This window comes from Hypanus sabinus, chromosome 9 (genome assembly GCF_030144855.1).
Source record: "Hypanus sabinus isolate sHypSab1 chromosome 9, sHypSab1.hap1, whole genome shotgun sequence".
NCBI classification, from domain to species: Eukaryota; Metazoa; Chordata; class Chondrichthyes; order Myliobatiformes; family Dasyatidae; genus Hypanus; species Hypanus sabinus.
In genome coordinates this window covers 38,677,855-38,695,047 of record NC_082714.1, presented here as the reverse complement: position 1 = coordinate 38,695,047, position 17,193 = coordinate 38,677,855, and the positions used below count along the sequence as shown (strand labels likewise).

At 38.3% G+C, this 17,193-nt stretch overlaps 1 protein-coding gene across 2 annotated transcripts in view; it reads right to left on the bottom strand.

Annotated features, from left to right (window-relative positions):
- wipi2 (WD repeat domain, phosphoinositide interacting 2) overlaps nucleotides 1–17,193 on the bottom strand; it is an 84,074-nt gene that overhangs the window by 52,929 nt on the left and 13,952 nt on the right. The window contains exon 2 of one of the 2 annotated variants that reach the window (XM_059979498.1): nucleotides 4,227–4,392. The exons of the other annotated variant lie outside the window; for it this stretch is intronic. Within the exon in view, the coding sequence (XP_059835481.1) occupies nucleotides 4,227–4,252 (26 nt within the window). The 5' untranslated portion in view covers nucleotides 4,253–4,392. The remainder of the gene's footprint in view (nucleotides 1–4,226; nucleotides 4,393–17,193) is intronic. 2 annotated transcript variants of the gene reach the window in all.

Genomic DNA, 17,193 nt, shown 5'->3' with positions numbered 1-17,193 from the left:
GAAGCCTCTCACTGTTGGTGAAGAATTGATTCTGCCTGCTGCCAAGCACATGTGCCATGAACTGCTGGGAGATGCTGTAACTAACAAGATGGCACAGGCTTCTCTTTCAGCTACCACAGTTTCAAGCAGAATCAATGACATAGTGGAGGACATCAAAGTACAGCTGTTGGAACAGCTTAATGAGTCATGGTATGCTATCCAGGTTAACGAGTCTACCGATGTCGACAACAAGGCAATACTGCTGGTTTACGTGTGATATATATTTCAAGATGACGTGCACAAGGATATGTTGTGTGCGCTGCCACTGCCAACTAACACAACTGGGGCAGAACTATTCAAGTCTTTGAATGACTATGTCAGACAAATTGGACTGGTCATTCTGTGTTGGAGTAAGCACAGGCGGGGCTGCAGCTATGACTGGACGGCTGTCTGGTTTCACTACCCGAGTCAAAGTGGTTGCTCCTGAATGCCAGTCAACACACAGTGTCATACACAGGGAAATACTGGCTAGCCAAAAAATGTCACCTGACCTTAACAGCGTATTGAGTGACATTGTTGAAGTTATCAATCACATCAAAGCAAAAGCCCTTAACTCATGTCTGTTTGAGCAGCTTTGTGAGGAAGTGGATGCAGAGCACAAATGCCTTTTCTTACACACTGAAGTCAGGGGGCTATCAAGGAAGGGGAAGAGCCCTGACTGGGGTTTCTTTCAGGAAAAAAGTCACCACTGGCAGCACACTTCAGTGATGAGGAGTGGACAGCAAAACTCACTTATCTGTGTGACATCTTCAACCTGCTCAATGAACTCAATTTGTCACATCAGGGGAAAATGACAACTGGCTTCAAGTTGGCATATAAAGTGTCTGCTTTCAAAGCCAAACTGGAACTGTAGGGACGGCGAGTGGACAGGGGCATATTTGACATGCTCCCAACATTAGCTGGGATTTTGGGAGAGACTGAGGCTGCACCGTCCTTCTCACAGCTGGTGCGTGATCACTTATCTTTGCTGTCGAAAGAATTCGAGCGTTACTTCCCAACCGCAAATGACCCAAGACGTGCAAAGGAATGGGTCTGTGACCCATTTGTGAATGTCCCCAGTGAATCATCCGTGTCAGTGAGGGAAGAAGATCAACTCCTCGAGCTTGCAAATGACGGTGGGCTGAAAAGTATGCCGGCATACTTTTCTCTGCTGGCATTCTGGATCAAAGTCAAGACTGAGTATCCTAAGATAGCCATGAAAGCACTGAAAACGTTGCTTCCATTTCCAACGTATCTCTGCGAAGCAGGGTTTTCTACAATAAATGCAACGAAAACATAATTGATGAATAGACTGGACATAAGTATGAGTATGAGTATTACTGTCTCCCATCCCCCCTCGAAGTGACCATCTTGTTGCGGGGAAACAAGCCCAGGGCTCCCACTCATTCAGCGATATTGGTGTGTTGCAATGATTTTATATGTTCATACGAGAAAAGTATGCGCTGCGTTTAATATCCAAACGTTACTTAAAATGTTATGATGCTGTTACGAATGTGAAGCAACTCTGAGGGGCCAAAGGGTACAAAGTCACCCCCCTCCTTTTTGAGAATCGCAAGATCGCTATTAATTCAGGTCTGGGACCCAGGAAATGAGAGAGAGACACGCAGAATACACAAGGTTTGGAATGTGTCCTGGCCTCAGCAGAACGGAACCACTGATAACGGCCATTGTCTCTTGGAGACGGAATTGTGTATTGAGCACTGTATTATTCATTGAAACCCCTCAGGGGACAACCAGAGTAGTCTGGTTGAGGGATTGCATCATCCCAACCTGACTGACATCTGAGACCCCGTGAGTAAGGATAAAAGAGGGGTCTGGGGAACAACCCCTTGAGACGCACCAGGAGAAACGCTAGAAATCCCATGATAGCGTTTTATAGCGAAAGCCGGTGAGAGCTCGTGTGCATCCTCCCTTGCCGGGGTGGCAGGCTCATCACGGAAGAACGGTTTAGCTAAAGGAGAGGCCACAAGTGAACGGCCACGACAACGAGACTCCTGACGGATCGAAATCATAAAAGGAAAGTCGGCAAGTTTTTCTCCAAATCTCTCTCTCTCTCCAACAATTGCAACACAGCGGTCCCCAACGGTTGCAGCCTGCATGAACTGAGTAAGCTTTATATTTCCATTGGACAATACATTATCCCCTAGACAATGATAGAGCTTATTTCTTATTGATTATTATTATACCCGCACTTTTAGATTTAGTATTGACGAAGTATATTATCTGTAAATTTGCATTGATATTATTTTTGTGTATTTTTACTAATAAATACTGTTAAAAATAGTATCATCAGACTTCAACAGACGTCTCCATCTTTGCTGGTAAGTGACCCAGTTAGGGGGTTCGTAACAATGCTATTGACTTATAAGTGGCTTATAATTGACTTATCACTATATTCATGCAAGGAAAATATGCGCTGCGCGTTTAATATTAAATTCATTAGATAAACCAATTTAGAAAACTAAATTGAGTGTATTAGCCACTTATAAATGACTTATCACCTATATTCCAGTCATGATTAACACCACCCCCACCACTGGCCGGTCCGCAAGAATATTGTCAATATTAAACCAGTCCGTAGTGCAAAAAAGTTTGATGACCCCTGCACTAAGGAGCTGTAATGGAGAGATAGCAATTGGTGCATATGGTACATAGCACAGTATCAGGGTAATTGACAGAGGAGGAAAAGCCAAAAAGATACAATTTCTAAACAAGAACTGGACTGAAAGAAAAAAAATGCAGATGTTAGATCTCTAAAACAAAAACAGATTGCTGGAAGCACCCAGCATCACTGAGGTGAGAACAGATGTTTCAGATCAAGGGCCCTGCAACAGAACTGAAAAAAGAAAAATCAGAAAACATGGGCATTTTAAGTTGTACAGAGGGCAATTTAGAAACAGAAGGAATGTCTCTACCAAATTGCCAGTCAAATTTGTTAAGATAACAATTACTTTAAAAATTAGAAATGGAACAAAAATCATACAGAAACAGTTTGAAACATAACCAGTTGAAGGTATAGCCATGGGGGGGGGGGGGGCAGGAAGATTAAAAAAATGGTGGTGAATTTACTCAAAATTGTGCAACTCAATATTAAGGGTTGAAACTTACCTTGACAGAAGACAAGTTTACATTGAACATCTTGGGTTTACATTGAACATCACTGGAATGGCACAGTCACGAGAAGACAGAGGGGACGGAAAATTAAATATCAGGAAGCTTGGGACTACCTTTGCAGGTTGAATGAGTGCTTCTCCAGGAAGAGCCATTGGGGTCCCAGAATGGTGGAGAAGGAAGAGGGAAAAGGGCAGGTGCAGCAAATCCTGCATTTACATTGGAATATGCCATGAGATGGAATAGTGGATCAAGATCAAGGAAGGTAAAGCCCCTTCAGAATGCTATAAACAGAACGGAAATGAATACATGACCAATGGTGGAAATCCCCTAAGAAGTGACAGACCTTCTGGAGGTCTAGAAGGTGAGGTCAAGGGAAACTGTATTGTTGCCTGGGAGGAGTGAGTGAGTTTGAGCATACATGCAAGAAGTAGGCAAGACCTTATCGAGAACCCCATCAGCTATGGTAGAGAAAAGCCAGAGAAGGAAAAAGAAAAACCACCTTGAAACACTGGTTTTGGAAGTGCGGTCAATAGTGTATCCAACAAAGATGGAGAAACCAAGAAAAGGGAATCCAGTTTCTTGCAAGAACTTTATAATGAGAGGTGTAGTCAAGCTAGCTGGGGGAATAGTTGAGCTTATAATGGACAGTGGTAGCTAACTCATCTCCTAAATACATCAAAGGGAAGAGTGATAGTGAACACACAAGTGTTACAATAGAAAACAGCACTAATACAATCATCAATGCAAATGAATAAGGCAAATGAATAGGAACGAAACGAAGACAGGTGTAGTCATAACCCCACAGATTTATGGCCCACATCAGTACTCCTAGCTACACCTTTGAGTTGGAGAAAGAGTGCAAGATAACACTCAACATAAACAACATAAAAAAAGTGAGTTTGAAAAGGTGTCACTCTACATATTCAGTAAACAAAAAAAAAGAACACCTAGCTTCTAAGAAAAAATGAAAACTATTTACCAACCAGCCTACTGTAGGTGCTGGTCTATTTCTTGATTTCTAGGCCTGAATCTAGCTGATAGGTATAACCTTAATATTATTTCATATTTGATACCTGGAAGAAAAGGCACTCAATTCCATGGCATATAGTTGGAATTATGCAAGAGTGGCCCACTCCCCACAGGAGAAAAATCTAGAAGTTATGCTCTTTCAGCTGTTGCATAATCAGACATACGCAAGATGTCATCTGTTGCAATCAAACATGGGCCTAATTCCAAACCCTGCAAGTAAACACGAAGTCAAATCAATACAGCTATTATAAAGGTTATGATACAAATATTATAAAGATTAGTGGATGATTTTTATAATGGACACAAATAATCACTCCAAATAAATACGAAAAGCAGAAAAGATCAGTTTTTTAAAAATATAACATTTATATTGGCTTGGACACTAGCGTATGTGCATTATATTCCATTCATCAAGAGTGAAATAATCTTACATTCTAAATTGAGCAGATTACAACCAGGAAATTTAGCAACAGATCAGCAGCTGTAGAAGATTGGTTACTTAATACAAATTGCTAGCTAAGTATTTATTAATGGACACCTGTTGTGTTTATTTAGAAATACATTGCAGAAACTGCTAAGAATATCTCTGAACACACACTGACAAAGCATGCTTTTGGAATTAAAGTTCAATAGGTTCCTTTACCAAATCACTTGGAATAATTTAGGTTCACATAAGGCATGGTTATACACAATATTACAGACTACATATTCAGATTCCCAAATTCAATTATCAAGAATGCAACATGACCTTAAAAATAAGAGCTTACATTACTGCTCAAGACCAAGGACACTTCAAACCATGGCAAAAGACACAATATTCAATGCTGAACACTATATTCCTGAAAGTCTTCAAAACCTTATTGCTCCACTCCACTATCCTCATATTAACAGAAAAATGAGTTTATAATCTGTCTACCAGCAAACACAAAATTATTTGAGAGTACATATTTCCTAAGTTCCGTTTCTTACCACTTCTTTTAATAATGAAAAAATATTCCATTATGTTTAAAACATTTATTTAATTATTAAAAAATCAGGGGATCATCGGGATGGGGAAAATAACATTTAAGGAAACAGGAAATGTTCAATTAAGTCAAAATACTGATGATCTAGCAAAAGCAGAAGAACACAAGTAAAAGACCATGTTGGTAAAATTTCACATCTCTGTAAAAGAATCATTACCGATCAGAAAGCCACATAGAGATAAAATCATAATACAGGGCATGAAATCAGAGAAAATATAAATAAAATCGAGAATCCAGGTTTAGCATCACTGACATGTGTCATAAAACTTGTTAACTTTTCAGCAGCAGTGCAATGCATTAGAGGAAAAAAACAATGAATTACAATATAAAAATAGTTAAATTAAACAAGTAGTGCAAAAAGTGAGATCATGTTCATTAGTTCAAAGTCCATTCGGATGTTGGATAGCAGAGCAGAATCTGTTCCTGAATCGCTGAGTGTGTGCACACTCGCCTTCAGGCTTTTCTGTACCTTCCTGGGGTAGCAAGGAGAGGGCATGTCCTGGGTGATGGGCATCCTTAATAATGGATGCCGCGTTTTTGAGGCACCACTCCTTGAAGATGTCCTAGATGCTATGGGGGCTAGTATTCATGATGGAACTAATTAATTTTACAACTCTCTGCAGCTTACTTTGATCCTGTGTAGCAGTGCCACCCCTCCACCCCTGTACCAGACAGTGATGCAACCAGTTAGAATGCTCTTCATGGTACATCTGTAGAACTCAGCAAGTGTTTTTGGTAATACCACATCTCAAGCTCCGAATGAAATACAGTCACCATCTTGCCTTCTTTATAGCTGCATCAATAAGTTGAGTCCAGGTTAGATCCTGAGATACACTGGCACCCAGGATCTTGGAATTGCACACTTCTTCCACTTCTGATCCCTTTGTGAGGACTAGTGTGTATTCCTCATCTTATCCTTTCTGGTCCACAGTCAGTTCTATGCTTTTACTGACATTGAGTGCACAATTGCTGCTGCAACACCACTCAATGAGCTGATATATATATATATATGCACTCTCACCACCATCTGAGATTCTGCCAACAATGTTCAAAGGAGAATCATGCTCTGAAAGACAGGATGGGTTTTGCCTCTGATGGACGAGGCTGTATCTACCACTTTTCTGTCCCTGGGTATTGCTTTTCTCCCCCTATAACAGACCATGATACAACCAGTCACGATACTCCCCAATGTGCATCCACAGAAGTTTATCAAAGTTTTTGGTGATATGCCAAATCTACACAAGCATCTAAGAAAGTAGAGGCACTGTTATTCCTTCATTATAATGACACACAATCCCAAGACCAATCCCTTGATATGCCAATGCCAAAGAATTCAGAACTACTAACCTTCTCCACCTCCATTCCTCTAATAAGGACTGGCACATGGACCACCAGCTTCTTCTTCCTGTAGCCAATAATCAGCTCTTTGGTTTTGCTGATGATGAACTGGTTCGTTAATGTTGTTGTTGTGGCACACGAGATTTTGTTTTGAATTGCCCTCCTATATGCCAGTCACCAACAGTGGTGTTGTCAGCAAACTTAAATATACCATTGGAGCAGAACTTAACCACAAAATACAGAGTAGAGCAGGGACTAAGCACATAGCCCTATGGTTATCATTTCAGAGGGACTGTCCTGGGACCAGCACACAAGTGCAATTACAAAAAAAGTACAGCAGCGCCTCTACTTCCTCAAGAGTATGTGAAGATTCTGCATGACATCTAACTTTGACAAACTTCTACAGAATGTGGTGGAAAGTATATTGAATGATTACATCACAGCCTGATATGGAAAGACCAATGCCCTTGAAAGGAAAATCCTACAAAAAGTGGATATAGCCCAGTCCATCATGGGTAAAGCTCTCTACACCACAGAGCACATCTACACACAGTGTTGTCACAGGAAAGCAGCACCCATCATCAGGGAGCCCCACCACACAGGTAATGCTCTCTTCTCATTGCTGCTATCAGGAAGGTAGTATCTAGGCTATCAGGGAGCCTCATGTCTCACATGAATTTCAAGAACAGTTATTACCCCTCAACCATCAAACTTGCTCCATCACTGAACTGTTCCCACAAACTATGGACTAACTGATTTATTATTGTTATTATTATTAGTTTTTGTAGTTACACAGTTTTTTATCTTTTGCACACTGGTTGTCCACCCAGTAGGTAGTCTTCTATTAATTCTATAATGATTATTTGATTTGTTATGTCTGCATGAAAACAAATCTCAGGGTTGTACATGGTGACATATACACTTGACTGAACCTGTGTTGATGATGCGTGGAGTTCAAGTTCAAGTTAAATTGTCAAACTTACACAGGATCTGACTGACTGTGTCTGCCAGTGAGAAAAATCAAGAAACCAGTTGCACAGAGAGGTCCTGAGATTTAGTGTTGAGCTGAGTGGATGATAGGGTTGAATGCTGAGCTGTAGTTAATGAACAGCATCTTTACGTATGGATCTTTATTGCCTAGATGTTCCAGAGCTACGTGAAAAGCCAATGAAATGGCCCCTGCTGTTGACCTCGTGACAAAATAGGCAAATTGGAGTGCACCCATGTTACTTCTCAAGAAGGAGTTGATATGCGTCATGATCAATATCCTGAAGCACTTCATCATGGTGGATTTAAGTGCTAATGGACAAAAGTCATTGATGCAGATTATCTTCTTGAGCACTGGTGTGATTGAAGCCTGCTTGAAGCAGGTGGATACCTCAGACTGCCGAAGCAAGAGGCTGAAGATGTACATAAACGCTTCAGCCAGTTGATTAGCACAGGTCTTCAATACTCAGCCAGGTACACTGTTTGGACCAGATTCTTACTGTGGATTCACCCTCATGAAGAATGTTCTCATATCAGTCTCGAGGACTAAGGGGGCTTGTAAAGGAGCCTCTAAATTCTATTGATCAAAGCAAGTATAAAAGACATTGAGCTGATCTGGGAGTGAAGCATGGTTGCTATTCATGTGGCTTGGTTTTGCTTTCTAGGAAGTGATGGCATTAAAGCTTTGCTACAGCTGTCAAGCATCACTTTGTGATTCAAGTGTAGTCCAGAATTGTTATTTTGCACGAGATGGCCTTCTGAAGGTCTGGAGGCCATGCTAGAAGCAGTGGAGGTCAGGCAGCATTTGTGAGAACATGGAACAGTACAATACACGAACAGGTCGTCTCTAAAACTTCCACATCCTTCCTATAATGGGGTGACCAAAACTGAATACAAAACTCCAAATACAGCCCAACCAGAATTTCATAAAGCTGAATCCTAACTACCTAATATAGAACTTAATGCCAACTAACAAAGGCAAGCATGCCACAGATCTTCTTTATTACCCTATCAACCATGCAGCTACTTTCAGGGAGATATGGACTTGGAGCTCAAGATCTCTGTTTAAATCACACTGTTAAAGTTCTTGCTGTTAACAGTGTACTGTACTTTCACATTAAATCTCCAAAAGTGTAACATCTTACATTTGAATGAGAGAAATCGAGTTAATGTTTCAAGTCAAAGACTTCTATGCTGCTTTCAGTCTTCTGAACCATTGATTACTTTCAGACTTCCTTCTAGTGTTGCCACATTATATGATATACTCATAGGGTCACCTCTCAGTTATTCTGTTATTGCCACTTTATCATTTGTTTTTGCACTATACAGATTTGCAGCACAACCTTTTCAGTAGTGAGCTGTTTGGCACTCAATAATTATCACCATGAATACTTCCTACTCAGTGAGCTCAAAGTGAGCAAAGAATTTCATTGTACCCTGATGTACCTCAACTTTCCACATTGTTGTCTATCTGTATTTCCTCTATTGCTCTTACACTTTTATACTGCATTATTATTGTTTAAACTTAAGTCTTAATGCACTACATAAGATTTGATCTGTATGAACTGGATGCAAAACAAGTTTTCACTGAACCTCAGTAATGACAATAATAAACTAATTCCAATATGATAATAAACAAAATTAAATCATCAGATGAATAGTCATGAACTTGAAATATTATTTCTGTTTCTTTCTCCACAGCTGCTGCCTGACCTATTGCACATTTGGAGTACATTATTTAAAATTAACTTCTGTTTGCTACATTCAATTAGGTGGGGAATATCTCTAACCAATGATATTCAAATGAGAACTTTTTGGTGCCAACAACAGGAAATTACTCCTACTCAACTTTATACTACCAAATGTGTGTAGGGTTAATTTGTAATGAGAGACAATGCACTAGAGCAATTATGATAAAATAAATCATGCATTCAAATGATTTCATGCACTCAGTCACATATTTTGCTGGAAAAATGAAGATTTTAAATAGAAAATGAGTGTTGTATCATAGTAAGACAATCGAAGGGCAGGATGCCAAAATTCTTCATTGTCTTATCTTTCCTTATACTTTCGCCAAACCCCAATTTCCTAAGCCCAATCATAATTTAGAAGTCATGAATAAACATGAACACAAAACTATTGTCAACAGGAAAGGTTTACCTCAAAATTATGTAAGTACTAAATAGCACTGCAGGGATTGCAACAACAGTGTGAAACAGTTAACACTATTCTTCATGACTGGCTGCTCTACTGCGAAGTCTCTTCAAGGGATATCTACCCTGAAGAAGTTAAATTTTCTCTTCAACAGGAGTTCAATAAAACCTTCTCACTGGTCCCTCTGTGATCTCTGCTGCCCTCTGACACTTTGACCAGGTACTCACCCAGATCCACTACCACAACCTTCCCTTTCTCCTATGGTCCACTGTCCTCTCTTATCAGATTCCTTCTTCTCCAGCCCTTTACCTTTCCCACCCACCTGGCTTCACCCATCACCTTCCAGTCAGCTTTTGTCCGCTCAACCCAACTTTTTATTTTGGCATCCTTCCCTTTCCTTTCCAATCCTGAAGAAGGGTTTTAGTCCAAATTGTCAACTGTTTATTCAATTACATAGATGCGCCTGGCCTGCTGAGTTCCTCCAGTAGTCTGTGTGTGCTGCTACAGAAGGAAATCATTTGGCCAAATTAATACAACAATTATGCTCCTCAAAGTTCTTCTCAATCTACTTAATTTAATGCATAATACTTTAGCCAGAGGGTGGTGAATCTGTGATGGAGTCCAGGACCAGAGGGCATAACCTCACAATACGAGGATGTTCCTTTAGAACAGAGATGAGGAGGAATTTAGAGAATGATGAATCTGGGGAATTCATTGCCACAGATGGCTGTGAAGGCCAAGTTATTAGGTATATTGAACCGGAGGTTGATAGGCTCTTAATTAGTAGGGGTGTCAAAGGTTATGGAGAAAAGGGTTAAGAAGGATAATAAATCATCCATGATGGAATGGACTCAAAGGCCAAGTGATCCAATTCTGCTCTAATGTCTTAAATCTCCTATTGCTTTCCAGTTGCATTTAACAGCATTTATACTGTTCAATCCAACAATCCATAAGTTTAGTAAATCCCATAGTTTAATCAGTTAGTTAAGAATGACAAGATGTAATCCTCTTACCACCTCAACACAACTTGTTCACTCATGCACGCAAACTTCTGTTAACTAATAAAGGGGTCCATAATAATGCACATATTTTGCATTTCAAAATGCAAAATAATGTAAATATTTTGACTTGCATCAGCATTCCTTTCATTAGGCAATTTTTTTTTCTGCATTCCACATCAGAGGTTTTTCTTCATCTCACCTTTCCTCAAGTTAAAATCTCTTATCTCAAATTTGCCAGTTCTCATGAAAGGTCATTGGTACGTATTCATTCCATAGTGTAGGTTCACATTTAAACTACTAGCTACATATAATGAAAAATCTGAGATCAAGTCCTATTCACATGTTATAAATTATTTTGTTAAGATTGAACTCACTTCTGAAATATTGCAACTGATCCCAGTACAACTTTTTTTTAAAAATCACAAATCTTTTGTAAAGCTGACTCATTGCATTGCCATCAAACAGCACTAAAACTTAAACAGCATTTCAAATTTGACTAGATATTCTGTGTATAAATGTAAACATTTTGAAAGGGATCTTACCTACTGGCAAAATTCAGCGCAAGTAGTTTTTCCTAAGTGTTTCCAACCCACATCTCTGTTTTTCTTTTCATAGATAATATTTGACTTGAGGATTCTTAAACTAGCATCAGTAACATAACAGCTTCATCAGATGACAACAAAGAAATTAAACCAGCCCAAACCCAATCTCAATGAGTATTAGCAGCCTCAACAAAACTGCAGTTAAGAAAATGCATCCACCTTCCTCAACAGCAGTACAGTGGATTCCAATTAATTGGGACATCGGTTAATTCGGGCAGCTGCTTATTTTGGATAACTCTTAAAGAACAAAAACTAATTGAGAAAATAGTCGGGATTCCCCTTTGTTTATTTGGGACAGTATGCCGCCGACTAAAACAGGAGACTATTGCCAAACAGTTTCTACTACAGAGGGGACATCTTTCAAATAGCGTCACTTGAGTGTATTAAAAAAGCAGTGATTTTTCTCACTGATAGTTGGCAAGTATTAAACAGCAAGACAATTCAGAATTGCTTTGCTTACTGCTGTTTCAAGCATTCAGGCTTGGGAGCTGCCAGAAACAGCCAGGAGTGAAAACTAACCGATTTCGCTACATCAAGTTCGGAACAACAAAAAATTTGAAGGTATTGACAAGCGTCTTGAATGTTACAATGAAAATGAAGATTTGAAGGATGCAATCATTGAAAGCATTGTATGAAGGCAGGCTGCACCTGGAGTCTAAGCTGATTTTGCTAATGTACAGTCAAAGGAACATAGCCACCTCCACTGGACAAACTCTTCCATCAGAACTATTAGGAACTAATACACAGTTTTATAGTACTATAAAAGTATTGGTGGTGTTCTGATTTCTGTATTCATTTAATTACATAATTGACAATCATCTTGAATGTTACAATAAAAATGAAGATTTAGAGGATGCAATTGTTATTAGGATTACATGAAGGCAGCCCATTACCTGCATTTAGATGACTGTCAATCAAAAGCTCATGGAAGTGCAGAGATACACTGGATAAGTTCTTCTAACGATAACAATTAGGAGCTAATACACACATTTATAACACTGTATTAGATTTGGAAGTGTTTTAATTTGATTTGTATTTCAGTTAAATATGTCATTTGTTACTCAGTTAAACAACAATTTGACTTTTAATGCCTTTTTAGCTATTTCCATGAAACTTTGGCTAATTGGTACAACAGCATATTTGGGATAAAATGTACTGGTTCCAATACGTCCAAATTAACCAGAATCCACTGTATTTCAAAGCTGTACACAAAACTTTAGAAACCCTGTCTCTGTCATTGAAAATTTTGAATCTATTATTCACAATTAATTGTCCCCCTCTGCATTGAATATATGAATATATCAGAACTTTCAAATACAAGACCTTAAGATGTAGGAGCAGAATTAGGCCATCTGGCCTGTCGAATTTGCTCCGCCATTTCATCATGGCTGATGCAATTTTCCTTTTAGCCCCAGTCCCCTACCTTCTTCCCCTATCTGTTCATGCCACGATCAATCAAGAATCTCATCAACCTCTGCCTTAACTATACATAAAAACTTGGTCTCCTCAGCTGCCTGTGGCAAATAATTTCACAGATTCACCATTCTCTAGCTAAAGGAATTCCTCCTCATCTCTATTCTAAAAGGATATCCCTCTATTCTGAGGCTCTGTCCTCCAGTCCTGGACTCTCCTACCATAGGAAACATACTCACCACATCCACTCTATCAAGGCCTTTCAGCATCCGATAGGTTTCAATTAGGTAATCCCTCATTCTTTATAATTTTAGTGAAAACCAGGCCCAGAATGATCAAGCACCCTTTATATGACAAGCCTTTCAATCCTGCAATAATTTTCATGAACCTTCTCCAGCTTCAGCATATCCTTTCTAAGAGGCCCAAACCTGCTCACAATACTCCAAGTGAGGCCTCACCAATGTTTTATAAAGTTTTAACATTACATCCTCACTTCTATATTCTAATCCTGTTGAAATGAATGCTAACATTGCATTTGCCCTCTTCACCACAGATTCAACCTGCAAATTAACCTTTGAGGAATCCTGCACAAGGACTCCTGAGTCCCTTTGCACCTATTTTTTTGTATTTTCTCTCCATTTAGAAAACAGTCAACCCTTTCATTTCTTCTACCAAAGTGCATAATAATACACTTCCCCACACTATTCTATCTGCCGCTGTCTTGCCCATTATGCTAATCTAAGTCCTTCTATATTTCTTCAAATAATTCTGTTAGACAAGATATTCTCTTGAGAAAACCATTCTGACTACAGCCTATTTATCATGTGCCTCCAAGTACCCTGAGACCTCATCCTAAGTAAGTGACTCCAACATTTTCCCAACCACTATAATTGGCCTATAGTTTCCTTTGTTCTGCCCTCTCCCTTCTTAAAGAGTGGAGTGATATTTGCAATTTTCCGGTCATCTAGAACCATTCCAGAATCTAGTGATTCTTGAAAGATCATTAACAATTTATCCCTAATTAGCCGAATCAATTCGATTAAAATGAAGATTCTTCCTAAATTTTTATATCTTTTTCAGGCCTTACCTATTTTTATTCCTAAGACCTACTTTGATTCTTTAGATTCAATTTTAATGTCTTATATTTGGAATATTAAACAAGCTCGTTTAAGTAAAGTTTACCTACAAAGAAATAAAGAGATGGGTGGATTAGCCCTACCCAATATTAGGCTTTACTATTGGGCTGCCAATATAAGGAATATTACTTTCTGGTCCTATTATATTTATCATAAAGATTGCCCATCATGGGTCTCCTTAAAAGTTAATTCTTTAAAAAAATTCCTCTATTGTCTCTCTTCTTGGATCATACTCTTCCTTTTCAGCAAATAAAATAACAGATAACATAATTGTTAAGCAAACTTCAAGGATTTGGGCTCAATTTAGGAAATTTTTTGGTTTCGCGAGTTTTTCATTATCATCTCCCATTCTCCTTAATTATTTTTTTTATCCTTTCCATGACTGACAAAGTCTTTAAAGATTGGGATGAACTAGGTATTAAGTGCTTTTGGGACCTGTTTATCTCAGGATCTCTTGCTTCATTTGACCAATTGTCAAATAAATTTGCACTCCCAAAAACACATTTTTACAGATACCTTCATATTAGAGATTTCCAACGTTTCCAATTAACTACTTTTCCTATAGGTCCTGATAAAAATTTACTGGACAATCTTTTAAATTTAAAACCTTTTGTTGATGGCTCTATTACCGGTATCTATAACTTGTTGATCGATTCTATACAAGACTTTTTAGATAAAATAAAAAAAAGCTTGGGAGGATGACCTAAATTGTCAGATTTCTGATGATAGATGGAATAAAATTCTTAAACGGGTTAATAAATCATCTTTCTGTGCTCGTCATTCTCTTCTATAATTTAAAGTGGTTCATAGAGCTTACATTCCTAAACAGAAGCTGTCCAGTTTTTACCCAAATGTTTCTCCACTTTGTAATAAATGCAACTCTGCTGATGCCTCTTTAATTCATATGTTTTGGTTTTGGCGGGAAGTATTTCATACCTTCTCACAACCTTATAGGGTCCAATTTGACCCAAATCCCCTTACTGCCTTGTTTGGTATTATTGCAAATGAAGATATAACTTTAAATACTCCTCACCTACAGGTTTTAGTTTTTACCTCTCTTTTAGCAAGAAGAGCAATCTTGCTTAAATAGAAGGAGTCTACCCTTCCTACACATCTTCTATGGCTACGTGATATTATGTCTTATTTAAATTTAGAAAAGATCCGCTGCTCAGTCATAAATTCAAAACAATCTTTTTATGATATCTGGGGACCTTTCCTAAATTACTTTTCCAATTTATAAAGTTTAACAGTGCACAGACTTTTATGTATATTTTTATCTTCTCTTCTTCAGCGAATTTTTTTTTCTAATTATCCATCATCATCCATCAGCTTTTTTCTTTGGTAGTTGGTAGGGGGTTGACTTTTTTTATATAAAAAATTTATTTTATGATGTATGACTTATCTTTAAATTTTTGATTACAGAGTGGTATACCCTTATGTGTTATGCTATAACATTTTGATCAATTTTATTACAATATATGAATGTACACAAGTTATGTTGAGATGTATCTATGTGTTGCACTCTGTAAATCTTGTTTTTTTTCCTGAATAAAAAATATTGTAAAAAGAAAAAGAAAGAACAATTCCTCCATGATCTCTTCAGCCACCACTTTCAGAACTCTGGGGTGTACACCATCTGGTCCAGTTGACTTAGCTACCTTCAGATCTTTCAGTTTCCCAAAAACCTTCTCTCGAGTTACAGTAACCACACACTTCATGACCCCTGATACCTGAAACTTCCACCATACTGCTAGTGTCTTCCACAGTGAAGACTGATACAAAATACTTACTCGTTTCACCTGCAATTTCTTTGCCCCCTATTATTAAATCTCCTGCATCATTTTCCAGTGGTTCGATATCCACTTTCACCTCCCCTTTTACTTTATGCATCGAAAGAAATTTTTGATATCTTCTTTATTATTATTAGCTATCTTACTTTCATATTCCATCTTTACATTCTTAATGAATTTTTGTTGCCTTTCTGTTGGTTTTTGAAAGTTTCCCAATCCTCTAACTTCCCACTAATTTTTGCTCTATTATATGCCCTCTCTTTGGCTTTAATGTTGGCTTTGACTTCCCTTGTTAGCCACGGTTATGTCATATTTCCTTTAGAATACTTATTCCTCTAATGTATATATCCTGCACCTTCCAAATTGCTTCCAGAAATTCCAGCTATTGTTGCTCTGCCATCATCTCTGCCAGTGTTCTTTCCCAATCAATTCTGGCCAACTCCTCTCTCATGCCTCTGTAATTCCCTTTAGTCCACTGTAATACTGATACATTTGACCTTATGTGCAGTTGTGGTGCTAATAAATGTTGCTGCTGCAAAATGGATAGACTTCAATAACTCTAATTAGATTGAATATGAGATATTGCTAACCAGAATTATTGCTTCTAATGTTACTGAAATCTGCATATTCCTTCTTCCAAAATATAATAATAAAAAAAAACACATGAAATAGGAAAGATCCTTTTCACCCAGCAAATGTGAAGAACTGTAGAGCTGGAATGCTGGAACCAAAGACAAATGCATCTACTCAATTTGACAGGCAGCATCTACTGAGACCGAAACAAAATACTTCAGAATTCTAAACTTTCATCAGAACTGGAAAATACAGAGACATGTCCAGTCAATGGAATACACAAAAGATTAAGGGTTGCTGCTACAACGTAAAAGGCAAGAGGAAAAAATTATTAGCTGCTGCCCAACTTTCATTCATTCTGGAAGTATGGAAAAGAAGATCTGCAACTCCCTAACGAACAACCTAGTAATGAAAATTTACAAGCTAGAAATATATTTGAATATCATACTTTACTTCCAGCATTGCATGACTGAGAAGTGAACAAATCAAATGGAACATTATAATAACGATTCTGGGTCACTTTACCCGTCTTGAACCTCAACTTTTAGTTGGGATAAACATCAGAACTGTCCATCAAATTCCAGCCCATAATATGAAAATGTACAACACTTAGGTAAATGCATACAAGTAATTGCAATAATAAAATCTTAATTATTATTCAATTTGAGTTTCAAACAAAATAATTTTGTTAACTACTTAGTAAGCACATTGAAAGCAGAAAATTCACCAAGTCTAGAAACATAGAAAATAGGTGCAGGAGTAAGACGTTCGGCCTTTCGAGCCTGCACCGCCATTCAGTATGATCATGGCTGATCATCCAACTCAGAACCCTGTACCTGTTTTCTCTCCATACCCCCTGATCCCTTTAGCCACAAGGGCCATATCTAACTTCCTCTTAAATATAGCCAATGAACCGGCCTCAACTGTTTCCTGTGGCAGAGAATTCCACAGATTCACCACTCTCTGTGTGAAGAAGTTTTTCCTCATCTCGG